We start from the raw sequence: 12,316 nt of genomic DNA, 5'->3' as shown, positions 1-12,316 counted from the left end.
TACTTCTTTTTGCGGATTATATAATTCATATCACATATATGCTGAGATCGTATTATATGGGAATCAATGCTATATAATACAAATTAAAGTACACAACATATATATTTTGGCTATTGAAAAGCTGTGGTGTATTTCTCCAACATGTTAATTGATTGCATACACTGCAGTTTTACATGACAAATATATATTTTCTAATTTTTTGAAATGTTTGAACTTTGAATCATGAGAATGTCTTCCTAATTAATCTAACTTATGTGCTGATATGATACAATATCAATTCAAGTGTCAGTTTAGATTAGTTTACTTATAAAAAAAAAATTAGACATTTGAAAAAGTTCCTATTTCCTAAAATTTATGTTAATATATATATTTAAATTGAAAAAAAAATGAATTAGGAATACACTATTAATAAAAGAATAGAAGTTACAAACCAGCTCCTATTTTGAGGAAATGACGAAGTTACTGGTTTTTTTTCTCATTTCTTATGAGGAGTAAAAGTTTAAAATGAGAAGATTCGTATGTCTTGTCTTACTTATTTAACTGGAGATGGATTATAGAGTGAGATACAATGAGAGAGACTCATTTAAGAGAAAAAAAATAGCTATAAAACAATGAGAGAGAGAATCATTGTGATTTTCACTTACACAGATTGTCCTGTTGGATTGCAAAAAAAAAATCTGAAAAAAGACAAGTGTTTTGCATTATCTGTTATATATTTTGGGATTTTATATTCTTGCCTCTATTGTATCAATTGGAGATTTATTTTGATTTGACTGTTTGTAACACATTTTAGTGTATTTGTTAGAGGTTTTCTTGTATCTTCATTGATTATAATGAAGTTATTTCTTCTCGATGACTCGTGTTTTTTACTCTTGCATTAAAGGATTTTTCACGTTAAATAAATTGTGTCTCAATTTTTTTTTAATTTCTATTTTGCGCTTTATATTTTATTGGTGTTCTTCACAGGTTTTTTTGTAAGTTTGGAGGAATTTATTTCTCTATTATAGAGTTTGTTAGTGTGTTAGCGTATATTCCCATGAGAAGTTTTGACTATTTATGATTTTTGCTTGTAGTTTGCTAGTCATATTCTGAAAAACCTTCTTTTTTATTTTATACTGAAAAACCCTTTTTTTATTCCTTCAAAACAAAGAATCTAGGTTTTGATACAGATGAAAAGCATACCAATATTAATATTACTCTTAATGATGGTAGTAAATTCTTCAATATGTGTTGATTTGGACTATATGGATCCAGCACACTACTTATTATATACATAAAAACAAGATGATTTATTTTGGACCTACATATTATTACCTTTAGATAAATTTAAGACCTTTTTATAATCTTTTTACTTTAATGCCTCAGTAATCCACACAAACTAAAACGTAGAATATGATTACGGATCAGAGGGATATGTTGTTGAACAAATAAATAAATAAATAGTTTTAGCTTGTTATTCTTATGGAACTTGAAATGTTTTTCATCATTTTATTTCAATTAAACATATGTAGGTACGTGAGAAATTTTAATATGCAATCGTAATAATTTGCCATGATTATAAGAACTTTTGTATAGATTATTATAACAACATTTGTTATATAATGAAAATTAATATATATTATATAATAACTTGTTATGATACATCCCTTTTTAAAAAAATCAATCAAATTGAAAAGCCCAAAAGCACTTACAAAGCATTACAACATTTGTACAACATATCAACGATGGCGGATCAAGCACAAGCACTCACAACCAACTAATAAGTTAGCAATCCTGAACTTATAAACACAAAAGACAGGAAAAATAAACAAAGAAATCACATTCTCCTATTGCAAAGAAATCTAGATAAAACATCAATGGGTCTTTTTTCACTTTATTTCTTCCATATTGTTGTTCCTTTTGGATTGACACATGCTCAACAACAACTCAAATGAAGACGCCTAAAACCTACTTCTAGTGTGGTTAGGGCACAGTTGCAATAGGGACTCCAACTTAAAAAAAATTAAAATAAAACCTAGATTGTTAGAGTGGAGTGTAGGAGGTGTAAAAGATCATTGGGGGAAGAGGTGAATGTTTGGAGCAACATAGAATTAAGGATGTATTCTTGACCAGTATTATACCTAGTAAAAGATCTAATTATATTCATTAATCCAACTTCACAAAACCATTTTGGATTTACACTCCCTCCACACTTGGACTTGATAGATAGGTGATCAACTATGACCTAACCTTACATCACCTACTCTATTCTCATACCACTATGTAACAAGGTTTTTTTTCTTTCAAGCATGTTTTCTTCTCTAAGCTGATATACTTCTTCAATAAGAACCATATACTTAGCCTCAAAGGGCTTATAGGTAGTAGTAACCCTTCATTGCATCCTCACTTACATGGAGCTTCTCTATTGAAGCGCACAAGAAGACTCGCTACATTTTTAAAAAACTACATGAAATCTCATCGATTCTTTAATTTTAATATTTGATAATTATAATTATAATTATATATATATATATATATATATATATATATATATATATATATATATATATATATATGAAAACATCATTGAATGGTGAGATTTGCGAAGTGGACACTCTTCAATTTTTTCAACTAGAGATGGATCGTTGCATCTCACTGAAGCGCCCTGTCATTGACACTTAGAAAGTAGAAATCTCTCTCTAACTTGTGTTAGCAATCCAATTTTTATATATTGTAAAAAAAATAAACCAAAAATATGAGGAAAAAAAATGAATCAATTTTTTTACCATTTTTTCATTCCAATTAGATGCCATGTTTTTTTTTTATGAATTCCATAAAAATAAATTTCCTCCTTAATTATCCTCTTAAATAGTGGCAATCTCAACTCACAAGACATATCCTAAGGCAACTTAGGTACAAATATATATAAAAATAAAAATTGTGATGCACATGCATTACTTTCTTTTCTATGTGTACGCAGCTATTTTTTGAAGTTGCTTTTCTCTTTTCTATTAAAACATTCGTAAGCAATTACTACTCTAATGAAGGCATTGAATTATCTACTAATTAATGGTGACATACGCTGAGACTGCTCACAACGTAAAAATTAGTAAATTAGGCAACGAATGAATAGTTGAATTGTTAATTGAACTTAAGTCTACAAACATAGGTGTAATAATGATGTCGAATTTTTTAAACTCCACTCTAGGTCACACCTATCCCTATTTGTATTAAAAGTATTAATTTGATCCATTGACATGATTGTTCCCTCCTTTGTTTCACAGGCCTTGGCGTGTGTATGAGCTAGATTATTGAAGTGAAGAAACGTTGTTACAGTGTTAATAAAAACATCAACACCTAGTAATATTTTTTAAATATTTTTTTATATATGTACGTGTGTTTCTAATACCTTTCTTGTAATTATAATAAACTTAAAAGTCAGTTTGACTAAAATGAAAGATACATTTATTTTGATATATATGTATTAAGATTTAAAATATAAACCAAATTTAAGTTGAAATCAAAATTAAATATGGTTTAATTACACATACAGTCTCTATAAATTTATCACTTTTAATTGGTATAATTAATAAGTGAATCTTTTAGTTTTTAAAATTTAAATTTTAATTCCCAGACGTTATCATTAAATTTTTTTTTAACTCGGTTAGAATTTTAACAACATCAAATTTTTTGGAATTAAAATGTAAACATAAGGAAATAATAAAAAAAATTAAATTACTAAATATAGGAACTAAAAAAGATAAGTTTAAAAATTATAAGGAATAAATAAATAATTAAATCTTTAAATTATTATTTAATTTAAAAGAAATAAATATCATAAATAAAAGAATGAAATTGAATCCTCAATCATTTCTAAAAATATTTTCATTCAAAGATGAGTGAGAACTATGATTCAATTTGTCTAAAAATATATAGGGGGATTAGTCAATTTCTTTCTAAATTAACTTCTCTAAAATGTGAGATTGAAAACTTTTTGTTTTTTTTACTGCAAGATTGAAAACGTGATGATTGTTGGATTTCTATTAAGATCTTTATTTTGTTACATACATATTGTATTTTATTTTCCAATGTGTACTCCCGTGTTTTAAGGAGTTCAATGTCATCCTTTACAATTAAAAGGCCATAAATTATAGTAGAAAGTATCGTAAGTACATATCCTTTCTCTGATTTATTTAATCAATAAACCAACATATAATGTAATAAATTCTTAATGACCCAAATGCATACATCCGGTCTAATAAAACAAGGAACAGACGCCGTCCCATTAGTGAATTGAATATTGTTATTATTAGAAATTGAGTACATTAAATTAATCTAATTTGGTAAAAAAAACTAAAGAAAGATGATTTTGACTGATTGAATATAAAATCAATATAAAAATGTGAATCAACATTGATCTGATTATTTAAGACAATTTATGCGATTGAATTATAATGCTGATTTGTTGTGGCTACAAAAATATTAGTCAAATCATATGAATGGAGGAAAGGACCTAAAGGAACGACAGAGAGTGGTGCGGCATAACTGCATGCATAAGTCAATTTGCAGGGCTAATTATAAGTTAGCATAAATACGTTTTTAGTCTTGATGAGTGACTTTTGATTTTGTTCAAAAACAAACTTTATCATCTCTTTAAAATTTGAAATTAATGTTTTTACAAAGTAAAACATTTTTTTATCCTTCTTAAATCTGAAATAACTATTTTTTCCATAATAATTTTTTTAATATAGATAAATAACATTTATTTAAGAATTTTGAAAAAATTAGAGGTGTCACATATTGAAATGATTTTGCAACACATGGATGTTACCTAGGGTTCGTTAAATACATAAATAGTTAACAAATATCACATGATATTAAACATCAATATTAACAGTGACATACTTGATAAATAATTTTATCCCTTAAGTATATAGTTATGAAGTATATGGTTATGAGTTCAATTTCTGATTCATATATATGAAAAAAAATTATTAAAAAATATTAATTCCTTAAATAGATCTCAATATCTGAAAACATTAGACATTAACTTTTAGTTGGGATACCTTGGTTAAAAAAAATCAATAGCAATTATTTCATATTTTAGAAGAAAAATAAATTACATAGATCAAAATTAAAACTCGCTCAAGAATAAAATCATATTTAGGGCATGTAATTTATTCATTTATTTAGTACTTGGTGACTATAAAAATAAAAAATCCGGCGCCAATCTTGGGCCTTCCTTGTTGCATTTGCATGTGAGGCCCATACTCTATGTTTTCAACTTTTTCTGTGTTCTTTTTATTATACTTTTGTTTTTTCCTTCAGAATTGTGTACAATAATTGCTGCTTTTGCTACTGACTTGTAATCTAGATGGCAGCAAAAGGAGGCTATATAGAATATACAAGCAGACATAATTGTTAATAGTGTCCTCCTCCTTTGTTTATGTATATTTACTCTCTTGTCTCTCATTTTAGCTATCACTGAGACACAATCGCCACCACCATATAATAGATATTTACAACACACTCACTTTTCACTCTCCCTTCATTTAGTTTATATATAGTTTCATTTCCTCTTCTAAAACAACAATAGTTCATATAGTCCATTTCACTTCACTAAGGTTATTTCTTAGATTGCTTCCATGGGAGACAATGTTGTAGTGTCCAATATGGAGCTAGAGAGGTTGCTTAGCATGAAAGGAGGCAAAGGTGAGGGAAGCTATGCCAACAATTCCCAAGCACAGGTACCCTCTTCATCCCTTTTTCTCTTTCCATTTACAAACAAAATGAAGCCTCCAAATCCACCTTTAAGATTTTTTCTTTCTTTTACATACATTAAAAGTAAGCATATTTTGGTACATATATACACGCTTACATACAGACATACATATATATGAAATGAAATGTATTAAGTGAGAATTATTCTTACGGAAATATTAAATATTAATTAACCATACAATTATACAGAAATAATCATGATTCATTTTATTTTATTTTAATTGTGACTATTTCTGCATAATTTATTCTATAATCAACATTAGAAAATTTCATGACAACATACTAGTCATTTAATTTTATAGTCTCTAGCTAATCATACATGTCAATATGTGTATATAGAATGATCACATGTTGTGCAAACATTAATTTTGGTGTGTGATATGCAGGCCATACATGCCAAGTCCATGCATCACCTTCTCAAAGAAGCCCTAGATGGAGTTCAACTTCAGGCCCCTAACATACCATTTGTGGTTGTGGATTTGGGGTGTTCATGTGGCATCAACACCATCAATGTGGTGGATTTGATCATCAAGCACATCATCAAACGCTATGAGGCCTTAGGATTAGACCCACCTGAGTTTTCAGCTTTCTTCTCTGACCTTCCTAGCAACGACTTCAACACCCTCTTTCAGCTCCTTCCTCCCTTGGCCAACTATGGAGTTAGCATGGAAGAGTGCCTTGCCGCCAATAACCACCGCTCCTACTTCGCTGCCGGGGTCCCCGGCTCCTTCTACCGGAGACTTTTTCCGGCAAGGTTCATTGATGTTTTTCACTCGGCCTTTTCCTTGCATTGGTTATCTCAGGTAATTATAATTAACTCTATTAATTAAAAGTTGCAACACTTTTTATAATATATACTTTTGCACTCTTTATGTTTTTTAGTTTAATTTATATAGTGCAAAACATTTTTATGGTTAAATCTTATATATATATATATATATATAACAATATTTTATACTTATAATATATAAAAATTAAGAAAAAAAATTATACACTACCATGTAAAAATTTGTACACATTCATCCAATCATAACCCAATTTATCATATATAATAAGTTTATTTTTTCAAATAATTGTCTTAGAGTAATTTATGATTAAAGGTCCCTTTCGTTAAACTCATGAATTAAACTTATAAGTCTTTTTCTTTACTTTTTCAGTCACAATATTTATTTTGTTTCATTTTCTTTTCTCTTTTTTTTTTTAAAATTTCTCTTCTGATTTGTAGGAGTTTTTTGTTAATTGGTAGTATTACTTTCCCTCTCTGTTTTTGTCTTTTTCTTCTCTTGATATTTTTCACTTGAAAGGAAAGTAATTATCCCAAACTCCTGTTTTGTTTTTGTTATGTTTGTTTTAAAAGAAAAAGGTAGCATAAATACTTTCATTTTTAATCGTAATATCTTTCATTAAATTAATCATTTTGTTTTTGAACTTTTTATTCCACCTGAGCCTAGTTAAATTACACGAAAATTAATAGTAGATTTCAAATCATGCAGTTACTTTTCTTTCTTTTATAAAACTTTTGATTAGAATTCAAACTTAAAGGTACCATAAATTTCTTGAAAACTTTTGGTGAATAACGATTACGTTAGTTTACTAAACAACTTTTAACCATTTTCCCCCTTTAATGCCCCCCCCCCCCCCCCCCCCCCCAAAGAAAAGAATCTGTTTAGTTTCTATGCAGTAATTTCTACATACATAATAAAAACTAAAAAAATATTTGCCACTTCCCGAGGACAACGTAATAAAACCGTTACATGTGTAATGCATTAATTTGAAGGCCAAAGTCCTAACTTATGGTCAAAAGTTGATGCAACAAAACCATGGTCTTTAAAGCCATTATTATTTCAGGATCAGAGTGACGTATATTTGGACTATTTTTTAATGCATGGATAGTAATTAAGCACATAATCCTATTCAACTCCATGCATTTTCATTTTAAAATAATCTATAGCATCTGGGGCCAGGTGGATTTGTTCAATTACCAAAAGAAACATTTTTCTCAGTAGCTAAAGTTGTTTTAATTTGAAATCAATTTTAAAATAGGATTAATTCTTTAATATAGAACTAAACATGTGAATATTTAATTTACTTAAAATTTAGATGATATTTTAATATGGTTCAGATTATCCAACATGAATTCAAATATGAATTAAGAGTATGTTTGGTTATAATTATAAAATTACTTCTAAGGCAAAAATAATTTTATTGACGAATTAAGATCTTTCTTTTTGAATTTATTTTATTTCTGTTCATTGAATTTATATTAAAATCTGTGACAATATTTTTAACTGCAAATCAAAATATGTGTTAAATTTTGGGACTCAGGTGCCAGAATCTGTTTTGGACAAGAGGTCAAGTGCACACAACAAGGGCAGGGTGTTTATCCATGGTGCTAGTGAGATCACTGCAAATGCTTACAAAAAACAATTCCAAACAGACCTAGCAACCTTCTTGAGCTCAAGGGCTGTGGAATTGAAGAGAGGGGGGTCCATGTTCTTGGTTTGCTTAGGCAGAACTTCTGTGGACCCCACAGACCAGGGTGGGGCTGGCCTCCTCTTTGGGACCCACTTTCAGGATGCTTGGGATGATCTTGTCCAAGAGGTAATTACTATCATATTCACAATATTTTTTTATGCGTGCTTTTTGTGTCAAAACAGTGCACATCACAACCCACATAGTCTACACATTTTGTCATATTGGCAGACCAAAAAGGACTTTTAGACACACATTAGTGAGATGAAAGTAAAAAAAACATAAACAATCAATTGTAGATAGGCGTCTCAATAATATACTAATAGCTTATTATTGTCAATTTTCACTTCACTTGCCATGATTCAAACAAGTTGATCTCAGCCGTTTGATTTCCACCCCCAAGTTGATCAACCTAACCATCCTTGCATTCATCATCATGTCGACAGAAATAATAATTAGCTGCTGGCTAGCATAATATTTATCCAACAATTAGGTTTTGGATGTTTAGAACACACAAAATCATCATCGTATCTTAAAGCAAGACAACAAGGATATGTTTCCATTCATCTGATCTAATTTTATCTAATGATTAATTTGTATGTACATTGAACAGAAACTAAAGACCAAAGTCATGTACATTATCCTCTACCATAATTTGTTAGCCATCCAATAACTTTATTAGGATAGTACAGATCATATAATGAGACCTTCCTACCAAGTAGTACTCAATATTATTTTGTAGCTCATTAATAATCATGAACTTAAAAGGGTTGTTTTCTAAGTCACTTCTGTTGGGCAAACCTCTTTCATTATAAGCAAAAACTTCAATGAAAATACTAACCATTGTCATTTAAGTGGATGTTAGGATTTGAAATAAATAAAAAGGTATAATACATTAAATGTTGTACTTTATATTAAATGCTTTTTAATTTTTTTTCATTCCTCAATAAGTGGACACTCTTAGCTGAATCAATAACTTTGATTGAGGGGTGGGAGATATTAAGAGGGTCTAGTTCGGTTAATTGAGCATAATGTGTGAGTATTGTTGTGTTCCATTCTTACAGATAAAAAATAAAAAGAAAAAGAAAAAGAGAGAGAGATATGAGCTCATTAGTGTTCTGTTTTCAATTTGGGTTTAGAATGGTCAGTTCAATTGTCTCCTTTAAGCATTTTCAACCAATTAAAGCAAATAGTATCTTGTTAATTTTATGTAGTGATATGTCTAAGGTACATGTACTAAATCATACTCTTAATCACAGGGATTAATTAGCGGTGAGAAAAGAGACAGTTTCAACATTCCAGTGTATGCACCAAGCCTGCAAGACTTCAGGGAGGTGGTTGAAGCCGATGGTTCATTTGCCATAAACAAGCTTGAGGTTTTCAAAGGTGGAAGTCCTCTTGTAGTGAACCAGCCAGATGATGATGGTGAAGTTGGGAGGGCCCTTGCGAACAGCTGCAGGAGTGTTTCTGGTGTCCTTGTTGATGCTCACATTGGTGACAAGCTTAGTGAAGAACTGTTTATGAGAGTGGAACGTAGAGCCACAAGCCATGGCAAAGAGTTATTAGAGCAACTACAGTTCTTTCACATAGTTGCATCCCTTTCTTTTGCTCTATGATAAGAGACAAACATAACAAGAGGACAAAGAAAGGGTGGCTTATTTAGTTCTCTTATTATCCCTCTCTTTCTTTTTGTGTGTGTGTATGTTTTTTTTTTTTTTTTGCACTTTTTATTGCATAGAAAAGAGTGAAAACACTCATGAGAGAGACCGAAAAGAGGGTACTTCAGCACTTGCTATATGCCTCTATTTTTCTCCCTCTTATGAGTTTTTTTTTTTTGTGTTCTTGCTGACAGATCTAGCTACTTTCTACACATCATGTGCTTTCTGACTTGTGTCCCCTTGTATCAGAACTATGAAAGCTTTCTTAATAGCTTATCATAGTGTGGATGTACATGTCCATATTTTGTGAAAGTAGCATGAATGGAACGGTGTGCCTTCTGTGCCTAACAAATGGAGTGTCGAATATGCCATTTGATGAATGATGAGTCACCCTCTTCCTTTCTTCCTTGTGCTTATCAATTAACAATATGTCTATTATATTGGAGGCATATCAAATCATGAGCTCGCAAGAAGTGAGAAAAGTTTAATCTTATCATGCGTAAGATTGAATGGTATTGGTCAAAATTATGTCTTCTTAATTTATCATATATCAAATAAGAGCTTAAGAGGAACTAATCTTTACCATATAACAAAAGTGAAGTTAAGATTATGTTTAAGCAAAACAATGTTAATTATCCATGCAAGATTGCATGACTAGCATTAACTCCTGTCTCACTTGCTAGATATGCTCCACATATACACATCCAAACTAATAAGTGGATAAATTATGGTTAGTTAAATGATGTTATAATTGAAATGTGGAAACATGGCTCTCTTTTCAAAGGGTTTGAATAATTCTGTTTCCACACCTCTAAGGTAGCTAGCTTCCTTTACCATCCAGATTATATTAAATCATATCAACCATGTTGCGTTCAATGCTGAGAAGGACAAATCCTTCAATACATATAGCTGGCAGAAAAATCAAATGACAACCTTATAGTAAAAGAAGAGGTGAACACAGAACAGCATGACCAGAAATTCTCTTCAAACAAACAGAAAATACCAAGAAAGTATGAACAAAATAGGAAAAAGAAAACAAATTAAGCATCAGCTGACTCTTCATTCCCTCCACGCATCTGATAGTGAATGTCCCCTTAAAAAAATCCCACAATGGAGAAAGGTTATCATGTCTATTAAATGAGGGACAGGAAAAGATATCTATCCAAAGGCACCTTACACTCCTCTCTAAACCTCCAAATTTAAGTTGATAGCAGTTAATTTGGATCTTAATAAACAACTTTGACATTTTATATGCTACAGATAGCTAGCACTTGCAGAGACAGACACGTGTTTATTAAATTCATAATTCATGTTGAATCAGAAGAAAGAAACTACTTTGCCACAAATCACACTTTAATATCCTCCACTGGGGTATACAAAATGATAATATTTGACTCTTCTGTCCATTAGTCTATAAAATTTACTTCATTCTTCTCGTTACTTGATATCTAATATTTGTCATTAAATTAAACCCCATTTCATTTACATCAACCTTTTTAACTTTCGAAGATTTATCCAAAGAGAAACTTTAGTCCCCAAAAGAGACATAATTTTAAGGAAATAAAGGAGATTTGGTGGAACAAGAAAAACACTCAAGTGAACTTGACACATGTACAAGAGTATTTATAGATACACAAGTGACTCATCTAATGTATTCTAACTTCACTCACAGTATTTAATGCATATATTAAGCACATATGAGACACGTAAGAGATGCTTTGAAATTATAACTTCTTGAAACTTCAAGTTCTTATTTCATGTTTTCAACTTAATGACATTAACCAATATCACCATTCCAAAGATAAACTGTGTTCCCCAGAGTCAGAAAAACAGTTACTTTCAGTAGATACTGAGGGTGATCATTGTCAAAGCAATGCTTAAAGGTCAAAACAATAATAATATCCTTTTACATGTTCGTTGATCTTATAAACCACTCCTCTAATATGTATAAATAAACAAATGTGAGTGCAATTTTCTCACCCTCAATTTCCATGCATATATGAAACATGTCTTAGTATTATATGAAACATAAAAATCCCTTCATGCTTAATTGCAATACTGTGCACCAAGACAAGAAATAAGTACAATTAACGCTATTTCACAGAGCTATTCGAATTGGTTGCATCTATGCACGCAGTAATTCCATATAGAAGGCAAGAAAGGAAATTAAAAAAAAAAAAAAAACAAGTTTGTAAAAATGGTACTAAACTATAAAATTGATCATGACTCATGAGAATGAGAATTAGTTCAATAAGAGGCATCTGCATCTTATTAGGCAAATAGTCACTAGAAAAAACTACCCATGAATTTGAAACTTTCCATTCAAAGACTGATTTTATCACCAACATATATTTATAAGCATAGTGCATTAGTTGACCTAGGCAAGGTGAAAAATGGGGTCTAGTGCTTTAAATTTGTACAGATTG

General features: G+C 30.2%; 1 protein-coding gene across 1 annotated transcript; it reads left to right on the top strand.

Annotated features, from left to right (window-relative positions):
- Nucleotides 1-5,407: 5,407 nt before the first annotated feature.
- Nucleotides 5,408-10,242, top strand: LOC114424307 (indole-3-acetate O-methyltransferase 1-like). Its single transcript, XM_028391152.1, has 4 exons — nucleotides 5,408-5,726; nucleotides 6,147-6,563; nucleotides 8,086-8,361; nucleotides 9,492-10,242. Exons 1-4 carry the CDS (start codon nucleotides 5,625-5,627, stop codon nucleotides 9,846-9,848), a joined length of 1,152 nt encoding a protein of 383 aa, XP_028246953.1. The 5' UTR covers nucleotides 5,408-5,624; the 3' UTR covers nucleotides 9,849-10,242.
- Nucleotides 10,243-12,316: the final 2,074 nt, after the last annotated feature.

The sequence above is a fragment of the Glycine soja genome, chromosome 8 (genome assembly GCF_004193775.1).
Source record: "Glycine soja cultivar W05 chromosome 8, ASM419377v2, whole genome shotgun sequence".
NCBI lineage: Eukaryota > Viridiplantae > Streptophyta > Magnoliopsida > Fabales > Fabaceae > Glycine > Glycine soja.
This window is presented reverse-complemented; position numbering and strand designations above follow the sequence as displayed.